This window comes from Helobdella robusta, assembly GCF_000326865.2.
Source record: "Helobdella robusta unplaced genomic scaffold HELROscaffold_42, whole genome shotgun sequence".
Lineage (NCBI taxonomy): Eukaryota > Metazoa > Annelida > Clitellata > Rhynchobdellida > Glossiphoniidae > Helobdella > Helobdella robusta.
In genome coordinates this window covers 1623331-1638605 of record NW_008704981.1, presented here as the reverse complement: position 1 = coordinate 1638605, position 15275 = coordinate 1623331, and the positions used below count along the sequence as shown (strand labels likewise).

Sequence of the window (15275 nt, the reverse complement as noted above, 5' to 3'; positions counted from 1 at the left end):
GTGCATCAACATCACAGATGCCAATATTTACATTCTTGCCTGTTTTATATATAATTATATATATATTTTTTTATACAATTATTAATATGAAAAAAAGTTATTTCAATAAAAATATTTGTTTGTACATAAATATACACACTTTGTATGTATGTAATACAAAGTGTAATATATAATATATACAAAGTATTAATCTAGGGTTAGTTTGATTAAACCAACCTGTCAGAAGACACATTTTTAAAACCAAAGTAAAATTATTTACTTTTATCGCCATCAACGTTGTGAATAAAAAGATAATAATAAATATGTGTGTGTGTGTGCGTGTGCGTGTGTGCGTGTGCGTGCGTGTGCGTGCGTGTGTGTGTATTGACAACGTTGGCAAATATGGAAAAAAGTAAAAACACATATTCAACTGGAGATGAATGATGATGACTAAGACAATAGTAATAACGATGACGATAAGAGTGATGATTTGAAATGATTGTTGAAATGATTTAAAGAATGATGAATTGAGCGAACGACTGATTGAGTAGAAGATAGGACACAAAAACCTTATTTCGCGGAACCAAAAACCTTGTAAATAAAAAAGAAAGACAGAAATAAATGACTGACTGACGCAAGTAACGAAATCAAAAATGAAAGAGTAATTGAATAATTGAAAGTTCAATTTTATCAAATGTGTGTGCGAAGAAATAATGTGAAAAGTTGAGAAAAAATTTTTGATTGAAAACGCCATTAAATTAACGATGGAATGAATGAATGAATGAACGAACGAACGAACGAATGAATGAACGAAAGAAACGAATGAAAAAATGATTAAAAAACAATTAAATTCAATGTTAGTTGCTCGTGAAAAAAGTTTAGAAAGAAACTAAATAAATTAAAAAATGAAGTGAAAAAAAAGACATACTGAATTGTGAAGCGCTTAAATATTTATTTCAACGAGAAATGACAACTTCAACAGACGCCGTAATTGCATTTTAAACCAACGTTGCCTTGATTAAACGTCATTTTACGACGCAAAATTTAATACGTGTGTGCGTGTGTATGTGTGTGTGTGTGCGTGTGTGTGTGTGCGCGCGTGTTTTTCTAAGTATGAAAATGTATACCTGTGTATATGTATTCTTTTTTGAGTTCGTAGAAATATTATAACTGTGTTTGTTCACTTGACAGTTTTTTATTTTTGTATTTATTTTCATATATAAGTTATATGCGCGAATGTGTATATATTTTTGTATTTCATTGGTGTGTGTGTGTGCGCGTGTATTTGTATGTGTGTGTGTGTGTATGTGCGTGCACTTATGTGCGTGTACCTATGTACGTGTGTGTTTATTGAGAATGCTCTTTGTTTCAGCGCGTCATTCCAGGATTTTTTTTTATTGCAAACTCGAACAATGTGGCACAAATATGGCAATTCGAGATACAACCCCCTAGACAAATTGTTAAAGAATAGCAAACACACACGCGCACGCACGTACGTAGAGAAAGAAAAAGAAACTTATTCATTTGAGGACATCCAAACACATTTTTTAAACTTTAGCAGATTAACGCAAACAATTCTAAATGTTAATACATTAATACTGGTACATGTTCAGTTTACACAAGGAGGCACACAGACACACATACACCACAAAAACACACACACACACAAACAAATACACACACAAAGAACACATACATACAAATACACACATACACAGAGATACACACCTAGCACAAGCATTATCATATGATGATACTTGCTGTGGATACATGCAGATGATATTTTAAACTCGTACATGCCAAAATGCATGCATCAAATATTGGAACGTTATATCTTTACTTACATTCAAGGAACATTCAATATTTTGTATGTAAACTTATATACCTAAAGAAATATATAGCAAGAAGGTTTGATATAGAATGAAAGACAAGAGAAGAGAGAAGTAAGAATGAGGCGGAGAGAAAGAAATAGGAAAAGAGGAAAGAGACAGAGAGAGAGAAAAAAATAGAGAAAGAGGGAGAAAAAGATAGATATGAAGATAGAAACACATATATAGAGAAAGAGAGAGAGAGAGATAAAGATAGAACGGAAATGAAAACTAGAAAAATTAAAAAAAATAATTGAATGAACTGAAAAAGTAAGACACAAAAAGACAGAAAAAGAGAAAGTGAGAGAGAGGGAGAGAAAGAGAGAAAATTGGAAAGAGAAAGAAAGGAAGAAAGAGAAACAGAGAAAAACAAACTCAAACATATACTTAAGAGCGGCATACAAGCTGCAAGAAAATTAGACGATCGTAAATAATATTCCGTGGTGATGATGGTATGGATTGTGACGATGATGACGACGACTATGATGATGACGATGATAATTTGATGATGATAATGATATAGATGATAATAAGGAGGTTGATGATGATGTGAATCTTAAATATAAAATTGATTGTGATGCTTATGAAGATGGAGATTGTGGTGAATGTCGTGCAGCGAGTATGATCTCGACCACAAAACGTTGAAAATAATATAATTATCGGAATCAACTTTGAGAAAAAATCTACTATAATTACGAATGACATTCATGTGAAGATGACCTCAGAGACAATAATAATAACTAAATTATGTTTGCATACGTGCCTGAGTGTGTTTTTGCATGTGCTTGTGCGTAAATATACCACAGATAATTTTATTTTATTATTAATACACACAAAATAAGTATACATCCATAAATAAATGAATACACACACAAAGCTTTTTAATATAGCACACATTATATACATGAAAAACATTTTTGACTGATATATATGACGCACGCAATAATGTTTTGTGCGTTATATGAACATGAACACATATGATGAATAACATAATGTATATATGTGTATACGATACATGTATATGTATATATATATATGTACACACATTCACTCACGCACACACACACACACACACGCACACACACACACACATATATATATATATATATATATATAAACATATATATATATATATATAAACATATATATATACACACACTCAAAATTACATACACACACACGTGTATATAGATAAATGTATACTTGTATATAGTATTGTGCGAATGTATAAATATGGAAGAAATGTTTGTAACTTTACTGAAAAGGATATTGCTATAGATATTGCCGCGAGAGTTTCAGTTGGTTTGTCTATAGATATTGCATTGTAAAAGGTGGTTAATTTTAATTATAACTTAATTATTGAGAAGACATTGCTCAATTATTAGTAATATAATTAATTTATTAATTTAATTGGTTGAGGTTTACAACACAGTAAAAATTAATTTTTTGATTTTAAAGGATATTTATTGTATGATATTATTTACTCATAAAAATTTTTCGTTTAAGACATTTATTTGTTACAATTATTATTTTAATAATTATTATTATATAATTTCATAATGTTATTTAATAAAAATACCATGAATGGGAATAAATTCTAGATTCATTAATTTTTTTTAAAGCTTTTACTTTTTTTTAATTGAAGCTGGCCTACCGTACATGATTTTTAAACATATGAATAGAATTAATGCCGGCATAGACATTGATTAGATTAGCATTAGAAAATTACTAGCAAATATTAATATATATAATTCGTTTTGAATTTTTTTTTATTTTCTGTTTAATTTTTTCAAATAGTAAACTTAGTTTTACTGAATTACTTTTACTAAATAACAAAAAAGTATTAAATTATTTTTTCTAAAAAAAAAATAAATGATCAATTAATAGATGATACTAACTAAATAAACATAATATGATATGTTAAAATTCGAAAGCAAATTTTTTCAGAAATTTTAATTTTTTTTTAATTTAAAATAATTGTCTGTAGAAAAAAACTTTTTAACAATAATTAATTATTGATTGTTTTGTAACCTATAATACAGGTCAAAGGATAAACGCTGATTTTTTTTAAATAAAACTCAAAGCTTGTAATATTGATCCATGTTAAAGTTTGTTTATTTATTATTTTCATAACTCTCTACAATCATTACCATAACTTCCACCTTCGCAATCATAATCACAACCGTTGATGACGTCATTGATGACGTCATAGTTTAGGAGTGGGCAAACTACGGCCACATGCGGCCCGCGATGCCATTTTATGCGCCTGCCAGACATTACGACCAAAAAAGGTACCCAAAATCTTTAAAAAAATTCACCCCCGGGTCGAAAAAATTTGCAATTAAAGTACATTTGTGACCCTTAAAAAGTAAATTAGTTTTCAATGCGGCCCTCAAAGCAAAAAGTTTGCCTACCCCTGTCATACCTATTTTTATCATCATAATCATTGTCATCATCGTTATCAACTGTTTATGTATTATGTTATATTATATGGTGATCATTGTTATATGCATCGTGATTTTATGCAATGCAATCATTGTCATCATCAATATAATTATCAACTTTTTTTTAACCTACTTTTACTATTGCTGAGAAAATGCCTAGTAAAGTTACTACATTTAACAGTGTTAGTATAAATAATTATTTTAATGATCTGCTGCTACTACTACTGCTACCACTACTACTACTACTACTACTACTGCTGCTACTACTACTCTTACAACTCTTTTAACTTCAGTATTTTCTTGTAGCTACTACTTATATATTTACTTCTATTAATTACTAATACTACAACTTCTACTACTACTGCTTCTACTACTACTACTACTACTACTACTACTACTACTACTATTTGTTGTAGTAGTAGTAGTCGTAGTAGTAATAAAAATATTAATAAAAATTAATAATATTGAAAAAAAATTATGAAACTCCATGATTGTAAACGCTTTAACAGTAAATCATTCAACAATAATAAATATACAAACGAAAGTTTTTATAAAAAAAATTTTTCATAAAAAAATCAGTTAAACACATATACGCACATATACGCACATATACGCACACATACATCGGTCATGAGAAATTTATGAACAGTAAACAAACCATCAACATTAATAATAACAACAATAACAACAGCAACAATAATAATAATAATAAAAAGCTGAATAACCTCAACTACAACAATAAAAAATAACTATCCATGACAAACGCACACTGCAATACCAAATGTTAACAGCAAATATTATAATAAATCATAGATAGAATCGTACAGAAAATATGTTTCTTTGTTCATGTTCATTTCATGTCTGTCTTCATGCACGCACGCACACACACACACACACACACACACACACACACACTCAAACACACACTCTCACACACACTCACACACACATTCACACACATCCACATACAATACATATGCTCACACGCGCACACACGCCTTTTTACGCAACACACAAACACGCTTGCACACACACGCACAGGCACACACACCATTGAAAAAGTATATGTGACTTCTTCCGTAGTAAGAGTACCTCATTGGGTTTTGTAGTAGCAGCAGCTATAGAAGCTGCTACAGAAATAGTATTTGTAGTAGTAGTAGTAGTAGAAGTAGTAGTAGTAGTAGTAGTAGAAGTAACAGTAGCATTGATAGGAGGCTCAGTTTAGTTAAGACTGTTTAAGTTTTGTTTTTGTTGCAACAGTTTTTTATAGCCAATAATATAGCCTGAGTATCGCCATGTCATTCTACGTTAGCCGAGTCTTCGTTCATTCAGCTGCCTGATTTATTATCATGAAAGTTTCCTAGTGCCACCTGAATTAATAATAAGAATAATAATAACAAGGGCAATAATAATAATATTAATTTTTTACGTCTATTTCTACTTCTATTATTGCCACTACTACTAATACTACTGTCGCTACTACTACTACTACTACTACTACTGCCGCTGTAATCACATCGTTATTATTATTATTATTATTAACGTTAATTTTGCTATTGTTGTTTTATTACTGCCTATTGTTTTCATGCTATCACGACTTGGCTGAATGACGAATGTACCGTACCGCACTACAGGCTGATGATGTTTTTGTGCATATTCACATGCATATATCATTCAATAATACCATTCGTTTGTCTGATGTAATATTTCGTTATTATTATTATTATCATCATTATTATTAATGTTGTTGTTGTTATTCTTATCATTATTAATGTCAAATTTGTTGTCGTTGTTGTCGTTATTATTATTATTATTATTGTTGTTATTATTATTATTCTTATAATAATTGTGCTGGTGTTTTAATAATACTTCAGTCTTATTGATCCGAATCGCTTCAACTGATAAAACCATAAAACACGTAAAATTGTATGAAATGAATATTAACGAAGTTTATAAATAGAGGTGAAACACACACACACATACACACACTTACATACACACACACACGCGCACACTTTCACACACATACATAGAGTTATAAAATTACATGCACATTTTCATAAAAAAAAACTCCCTGAAATGTTTTAACCAGCAACAATATGCTTCAGGCCTGGATGATATTTATATTAATACATGTGTTGGAATTTTAACGGTCGTTGTAATGATGACTAGAATGCTTATGATGGTATGATGACGACTATGATGAATGTGTTGATGATGTCGTAAATGAGTTGTGATAATGTTAATTACCCTTTGAGTCTGTTTTGGATATTATGAGTATTAATGATGATAATGATTGTGATGATGATGCAGTTGGTTGTATAATGCAATTGGTGATGACGATGATGGTGATAATGATGATGGTGACGAAGATGGTGATAATGATGGTGGTGGCGAAGATGATGATGGTGCCATGTTCACACTCATATACTACTGATAAGTAAGATTTATAGAGAAATGAAATTTCTTGTACAGTCGTTTATAAACATCTTAAAAGATGAAAAAATAAATATTTCCTGCTATCATTCTAACATTCACAGCATCAACAAATTCATCTTCATCATCATTTTCATCATCGCTTCATCATCAATGCTACTACATTTTCATTATCACCTCACCCACCATCACCATTTTTTTCATCATATTATATTTCTTATTCTCATTCCACAAACACAGCTGTTGACAGAAACTTGCAGTTCATGATGATGAGTGGTGGTAGCAGCAGCGGTAGCAGCAGCAGTTACCACATCGTGCGACGATCATCTGGTGAGAGAGAATTACTAAGTGGGTTGTTCACGAGAAAAAGAGAACCTGTTGCAGGCCCTACGGCTGACAATAACCACAGCCACGTTAACACAAATAGCAGCAGCAGCAATATTACTGTCAGCAAAACCGCAAGCAACTGTAGTAGCGTTTCAATGAATGCCAGCAGTGGCATAATCAGTGACGTTATTACAACAATAAACAATGGTGGTTGTTTAGTTAGCAGTAGTAGTAGCAACAGCAGCAACGACAGCAGCCACAGTCGTAATATTTTAACGAGATATAACTGCAGTTTGTTGAAAACTGATAATAATAACGTGCCGCCGAATGTTGCCATAACGACAAACTCCACAAGTCATTCTGACTCAAGGTTTTTAGTTGCCTCATCCAACGACAACAGCAGCAACAGCATTGTTGCGAGAAATTTGTTCACCCGTCCGCTGTTTTCCCCAGGAACTGGTGAAGCTATCTCAGGTGTCAAAACGTTAAAGATAAACAGCAGCGGCAGCAGTAGCAACCTCGGCTGCAGCAGCCACAACACATTGTTTGTTAACATAAACTACAATAATGTTCTAACAAGCAACAACAACAACAACAATAATAATAATCTCGTCAACGACAATCTCAACATTAACGGCAACAATTTTGTTAGATATCCAATCAACCGTCTCATTCAACAGCAGCAGCAACAGCAGCAGCAACCACTACTGCCAACGTTTTCCTGTGGTAGCCCCATATTTTCAGCTCCACCGACACCTCCTTCAGACGATTGGGACGATGATGACGACGAGGCAGACATGGATTACGACAATGACGTCAACAAAAGTTATTCCAGTAACGACGATAATGATGATGACGTAAGCATCAGCAGCAGCAACAACAACAACAACGTCATCATTAACATTCACAACAAAATCAATATAAATAATTTTATCAGTTTTTCAAATAGTACTAATAACCTCCAGTCGCCACAACAACAACAACAGCAGCAGCAGCAGCACAACCGTCGTAACCACCACCACCCTTTCCACCATCGCCATCTTCAGCCTCAGCAGCACCATCTTTTCCTCCACCCGCACCCTCATCACGAACTAACTGAATATTTATCTGCCTCAAGCTCTGACGATGATGACGACGAAGTCTGTCGCCTCATGTTTCAAGATGCCCTACCTCATAGAGTCGATATGAGCGCGGCCACACCCGAGTCTAACAGTGGCCCTGCTGCCTACGTCATCCACCACCACAACAACAGCAGCAGCAGTGAAGTCATTCACCACCACAGTAGCAGCAGCAACAACAACAACAAGAATATAAACAGCAGTCAAAACAAACCCAGCAGAATCAGTGATAACATTGGTGATAATAATAATGTTATTAATAATGTTGATGTCATAACAAATAACAACAACAACAGCAATAATAATAATGTCGGTGGGAAACGGAATAACTGTACTACTACTAACAACATCAACAACAATACTAATAGTAGCATTTTTAGTATTAATACTACAGCAATTAGTAGCAATACTAACCTGGTAAATAGTTGCAACAATATTCAAGGACCAGATACTAGACTGAGAACGAGTCTTCGGCTAAGTATGTTAACATAAATATGTTTTAATATTTGTTTGTCTGTATGTGTACGTGTGTGTATGTGTGCATGTGCGTACTTGTGCATGTAAACGTGTGTGTGGCGTTTGTTTGTGTGTGTGTCTGTGTGTGGTGTTTGTGTGTTTGGTTTGTGTGTGTAGATGTATTTACATAAAGCTGTGTTATTTGGGTACATTTTTTTTGCTAAAGAAGAATTAAGTTGTGTTTGTTGTTGAATGTGCTTTCGTATGCCAGTCTGAAAATATGCAGTTGTAAGCTAATTAGATGTCTTGTTTGGATTTTTGGTGTACGTTGTTGTTGTTGCTGCTGCTGTTGTTGTTGCGTGTTGATGTTGTTGGTTGTGGTTGGTTTGTGTTGGTTGTTGTTGGTTGTTGTTGGTTTTTGTTGTTTTTTGTTGTTTTTCTTTGTTTATTTGCTTTATTTCTATCCAAGTTTTTTGTTGAGGTTGCTGTTAAAGCATTTTTTATTTTTAATTTCTCTTTCGTTTCTGAAACTTTTCGCCACCATCTTGGCAATCTAATTGTCAGATTTGATATCAGGTTTTAATGGAGAAAGTTGCCCACATAAATATATTTTTTATGTCACTTTTATTATTTCTTTTTCGCATAACCATTCAATTCATTAGCCGTATCATCGAATTAATTAACTAATTAGTTCATTAATGTGGATGAAAATTAGGTGAAGGAATAAGTAAGCTGCACCAGCTCAGCACTAGATTAATTAGCGTTGATGAATGTACTTCAATTTTCATTGATCCTGACTGACTTGGTGCTTTCGTCAGACATTGTTATTAGAAAATATTATTTATTATCTAGTGCTCTATTAATATTGCTATTTATTTCTAAATTCATTTTATTGTTATTGTTGATGCACATGTACCTTTAGCAAAAAGAATCCAAGGTGTTTTTTTTTATAATTAAAAACCAATGTTTTTTTATGATTAAAATCCAAAGTATTAGTTAATCACACAAAGATGTGTATTTGTTACTATAAAAATCAAATGTATTTACTAATAAATGGCACTCAAACTTTGTGAACTTGCGCGCGAAAAAATTCCTGCGTTTGATACCAGTCACTTTATGATAGAATCCAACGCACTTAACCTCTGAGCTACCAGGTCGCCGTCTAATCACAAAATGATTCTCTTTGTTTTACTCAAAAAGTTACTCAGCCCATTAAAACAACACTTGCATTTATTATTTGTTTAGATCTAAGAAGTAGTAGTTAAAAAAGTTAAAGCATATATTATTAATATTATACTAGTAGTAGCAGTAACAGCAGCAGTAGTAGTAGCAGCAGTAGCAGTAGGAGTAGTAGTAGTGGTAGTAATTTAATTATAATTGTGATTGTTAGAGTAATTAAAAGGACAACTGCTCTCTTGGTGATAAGAAAAAATAGTATGATAATAACATAAGCGATGGTGATGACGACGACGACGATGATGATGACGATGGTGATAATAATGATGATGATGATGATGATGACGACGATGGTAATAATAATAATGATGATGATGATGATGATGATGACGATGGTAATAATAATAATGATGATGATGATGATGACGATGGCGTTGATGACGTTTGATCTGCCAGTTATGTCATGCCATGTGACTTTCTTCCTTCTGATATTTTATTTATTTATTTCCATAATTTTCTTTATTCACAATTACGTAGTTATTTGAACTATTGTTATTCTTCTTCCTTTTATTATTATTATAATTATTGTTATTAGTTGTAGTAGTTCTATCATAATTATTGTTATTATGAATTGTTTTTTTTATTATCTTTGTTGTTGTTTAACTATTTCGGCGCGTCAGTTATTTACGTGAATTAGTTTTAAATTAATGTTGATTTTATTTTTATTGTTATTAATATTACTTTTATTGTTATTATTTAAATTATGACTGCTAGAGAGGTTTACATCAAAGAAGCCATTTCACAGAAACACTAAGAGATAACGTTGAAGTTTTGCATTGATAAAAATTTGAAACAGAAAAATCTTTATAAAACATTCGATTATTTCACGAGTGTGCGTGTGTGGGTTTGTGTGTGTGTGTGCGTGTCTGCGTGTAAAGTTGTTAAAACTAAATACGAGTGTGGTACGTTTTTTTGCGTGATCGTGTGCGGTAATTCGTGTGTGTGCATATGATTGCATTTGTGTGAATTTTTATTGTGTGTATGTACTTTTTTTTGTTCGCGCGCGCGCGCGTGTGTGTGTGTGCGTGCGAATATTTATGTACGTGTGTGAACGTAAATATGGGTGTGTATGTTAACTTAATAATCTTGGCATCTGTCTATTTGTAAGTGTGTGTGTGTGTGTACGTGAATATATGTGAAAATATGTGTACGTGCGTGTCTGTACGTGAATGTATGTGGGCGTATGTGATGCGAATTTATGCGCGTGAAAGTGTGCGTTCCATGTGAAATATAACGTAGTAAAATCTCGTCGGCCTTATTAAGACATTATCTTCTTGGATTACCCGCACCAGCAAATATAATCTAAATTTAGATCGTAAAATGTGTTCGTAACTTTAGTAACGTTTGTGTGACTGTGTGTTTGTGTGTGTGTTTGTGTGTGTGTGTTTGTGTGCGTTTCTATTCTTTGTTGTGTGTGTGTTTGTGTTTTTTACATTTTTTATGTTTAAATGTATAGCTTTTTGTCGATGTATTTTGCGTTTCTGTTTCTTGTCTTTTTACGTGCGTTTGTATATTGAAACTTTCTGTGTGTTTGTGCTTTCGTCTGTGTATGTGTGCGTGCGTGCGTGTAGCGAGATGTTTGTTTATGTACACGTACAGTATCTATGTATACATTCGTGAGTGTATGTGCGCTGTATAACCTTGGAGATGTCATCGTCGTCATCATCATCACCGTCATCTGTGTCTCTATCAATCATCATTATCTTCATTAATATGTTTTGTTTTAATCCTTCTTATTCTTATATCAACATTGCCATCCCCGTGAATGTCATCTACTTCTTCATCTTCATCCTCATCATCATTTTCTTCATCTTCATCATGTTCGTCAAGCTCTTCATCATCTCCATCTACATTATCTTTATCATCTTCTTCTTCATCCCCATCATCATTTTCGTCATCTTCATCATGTTCATCTGGCTCTTCATCTTCATCATCACCATTTAGATCGTCTTTATCATCTTCTTTATCTTCATCATCATCCTTATTTTTGTCTTCACCATCTCCATCATCGTCGTCTTCATCATCATCATTAGCGAGAACACAAGTATAACGATACGCAGTTCTTATCTGTATTTTGTTATTTTAGAGTTACTAAATTTAAAAAAAATACGATGTTTTAACAAATTTGAAATGAATAGAAAAGAGATTTTATACCAAAAAAAAAAAATTTGTTTTTATTATTATATTTAATGAATTAAAAAGTGTGTGTGTGTGTGTGTGTGTGGATTTGTCTGTCTGTGTGTGTCAGCCTGTCTGTTTGTTTGGTTTTGTCTGTCTGTTTGGTCCTGTATGTTTTAGCAATCGATGATAGTCTATGAACATGTTACCTGAAAATTTATTTGGTAAACTACGTTCTATAAAATTTACTCATTGATTAATTATCATTCTTTTCTTCCCTCTCCAAACAACAACAACACACGTTTAGACGACATTTTCCCCGAGATCGGGGGTTGCCGTTTGGCTACCTATGATGAAACCGAAATACCCCTCGACGCCATTCCATCATAAGTAATTTATTTGGCTAATTTTTACGCAGGACGCCCTTCCTTACGCAACCACAGTTATAAGCGGTGGGCCTAGCCTTTGATGATCCAACATCACTCACAAGGCAGTGAGGGTCAGTTTAATGTCATAACCAGGACATCTTTTCTTCCCTCTCCCCTGTTTTTTATTTGGTCATTGATTTTTTTTTGGTATTTTTCATTTTATTGGTTTTATAAAATGTTTCCTTCACTGCAATATAAAAACCAAACGTTCATTCGTTTGATTTATGAAGTAAAATTTTTGTTCTAACAATACCATATTATTGTTTCACTAAATTATAAGATTAGTTATAAGAGTGGCGAAATGAAACCAAATAGAATTGCATATTTTTTGATGTAACGATCAGCATCATTAAAACTAATAACAATTCTTACATTTATTGAACTAATAATTAATTAATTAATTATGTTTAATTGATTATAATGTCACAGCAACAACAACAACGACGACGAATAGGGTTTATAATGTTAATAATTAATTATTAATAATTAATTATTATTAATTAATTAATTATTATTAATTAATTAATTATTATTAATTAATTAATTAATTATGTATAATTAATTGATTATGTCACAGAGCAGCAACAACAACGAAGAATAGGGGTTATGATGTTAATAAGCTTTTTATATTCCATCTCTTGTCAATATCAATCTAATATAATAAATTGCCGTTTTAACATCTGCACGCAGCGATAAATATCAAAACTCACAAAGACACAAACACACACAACCACATTGACATAAAAATACACACACTTGCACGCACACAAATACACACACACTAACAATCCCAAACACAATACACGCATGCAATCACAGACACACTCAAAAACACTTTAACACCGATAATGACACTTATATACACATACATATATACATACATCCATCCATCCATACATACATACATACATACATACATACATACATACATACATACATACATACATACATACATACATACATACAAACATACATACATACATTCATCCATACATACACAAACACACACAGACACAAACAACTCACACAAGTACTAACACAAACACTACATGCACACTCACGTTTATACACACAAACGGTTTTAATTCTCTGAGCAAACAGACTCTTAGCGTGGTGGGGTAGGTACTGCTCATAAAAATAAAACATCTGCTTGCATTTAATGAAAACTAATTCTAAGATTTTATTATTTTCTTCATATTTTCTGTATTTATTAATTTAAAAATATAAATTATTCCTATTAATTTTTTTCTTTATACTAATTCTTGATTTAAATTTTTTATTTCTTGTTTATATCTGTTGTGTTTGTCTTTATTATGTTTCTTTGTTCATGCTGTTGTTTGTTTGTGTTGTTTGTTTGTTTGTACGTGTTGTTGTTTGTTCGTTTGTTGTTCGTTGTTTGTTCGTGTTGTTGTTTGTTCACATCGTTGTTTGTTCATATTGTTGTTGTTTGTTTATGTTGTTTGTTTACTGAGCTAATTTTTTTCTCATTCGTCTGGTTTACTACCACTAAACGAACGATCGAATGATTGAATGAACAAATGAATAGATGAATGAATGAACGGATGAGTGAATGAACAAACAAATGAACGAACGAATGAACGAACAAATGAATGAATACATACATTTTCCAGCTGCACAAGAGTATTCAGTATTTTTAGTTTTATAATATAAATTTTTTAAATCTTTCAACAATGTGAGGCCTATAGTAAACATGATAAAACATCCCGTGTAGCTACATTGGCTACACACACACACACACACACTCACACACGCACGTACGCACGCACACATACAAACACACACACGCACATTACACGCACACAACTTTAAATTAAGCGAAACAGGATTACATTACAAGAACTCTGAACATGTAATTTGTGAACATGCTCTCCTCTGTATGTTGCAGTTGTGGTAATAGAGAGAATAAAAAAATGCGAGTTACAAAAAAAAATGAAGTAAAAAGACGAAAACAGATCGAAAACAAAAGCAACTAAGTAAAAAAAAGTTAGGAGTTAAAAACAATTTTCAACAACAATCTGATGAATAATGGGTTAACGGAAATAGTTAGATGGAAGAAGGAAATGAGAGACAGATAGATAGAGAAAAAAGAAATAAGAAAAAGAGAAAAATGACAGAAAGAGAGAGAGAGAGAGAAAGAGAGAAAGTGGGCGTTGATCCGAGCTCTTTTTAACGATGTATTGTCATGATTTCATTAATGCATTCGAGCAGAAAGAAAGACGGAGATGGAAAATAAGAAAATTGAAAGAGAGAAAACGAGAGAGAGAGAGAGAGAGAGAGAGAGAGAGAGAAAGAGAGCGAGAAAGAAAGAAAATATAAAAAGAGAGAGAACGATAAAGAGAGGGCGGAGTAGAATATAAGTGAAGAGGATAAAGGAAGATTAGAAGATATCTACTAATATTTGCAGCACTTAACAACTTCTATCATTACGTCTGATTGAATCCCTGAATATATGTGCATATATGTTTGTTTGTGTGTGTATATGTATATAGATTCAAATGGATAAGAATAAAGTACATATACGTGAATTGAATTGTGCTTATAATAGCTTTTATTCGTGCGTGTGTGTGTGTTTGTGTGTACATTTAAGTGTACATTTGTTTGTTTAGATTTGCATGCATGTGTGATCTTGCTTATGAGTGTTTGTGTTTTTGTTTTTTCTATGTGTGTTTATTTGATTGTCTGTTTGTTCGTGCATTCATTTATTTGTTCGTTTTTGTTAGTGTATGTGCGATCGAATGCACATTAGTATGTGTGTGTTGGAAACTGTGTGTTTGTGTGTCTGTTATTGTATTTGCGATTGTATATTGGCTTTTGTGTGTGTAAGTGTGTGTGTGTGTTTGTGTG

The 15275-nt window shown here is 32.4% G+C and overlaps 1 protein-coding gene across 1 annotated transcript in view; it reads right to left on the bottom strand.

Moving 5' to 3' along the window:
* Positions 1-11553: 11553 nt before the first annotated feature.
* HELRODRAFT_177443 (hypothetical protein) overlaps positions 11554-15275 on the bottom strand; it is a gene marked incomplete at both ends in the record, with an annotated part of 4746 nt that continues 1024 nt past the window's right edge. The window contains 3 exons of the mRNA XM_009025627.1: positions 11554-11931; positions 13488-13611; positions 14261-14303. Of these exons, the coding sequence (XP_009023875.1) occupies positions 11554-11931; positions 13488-13611; positions 14261-14303 (545 nt within the window). The remainder of the gene's footprint in view (positions 11932-13487; positions 13612-14260; positions 14304-15275) is intronic.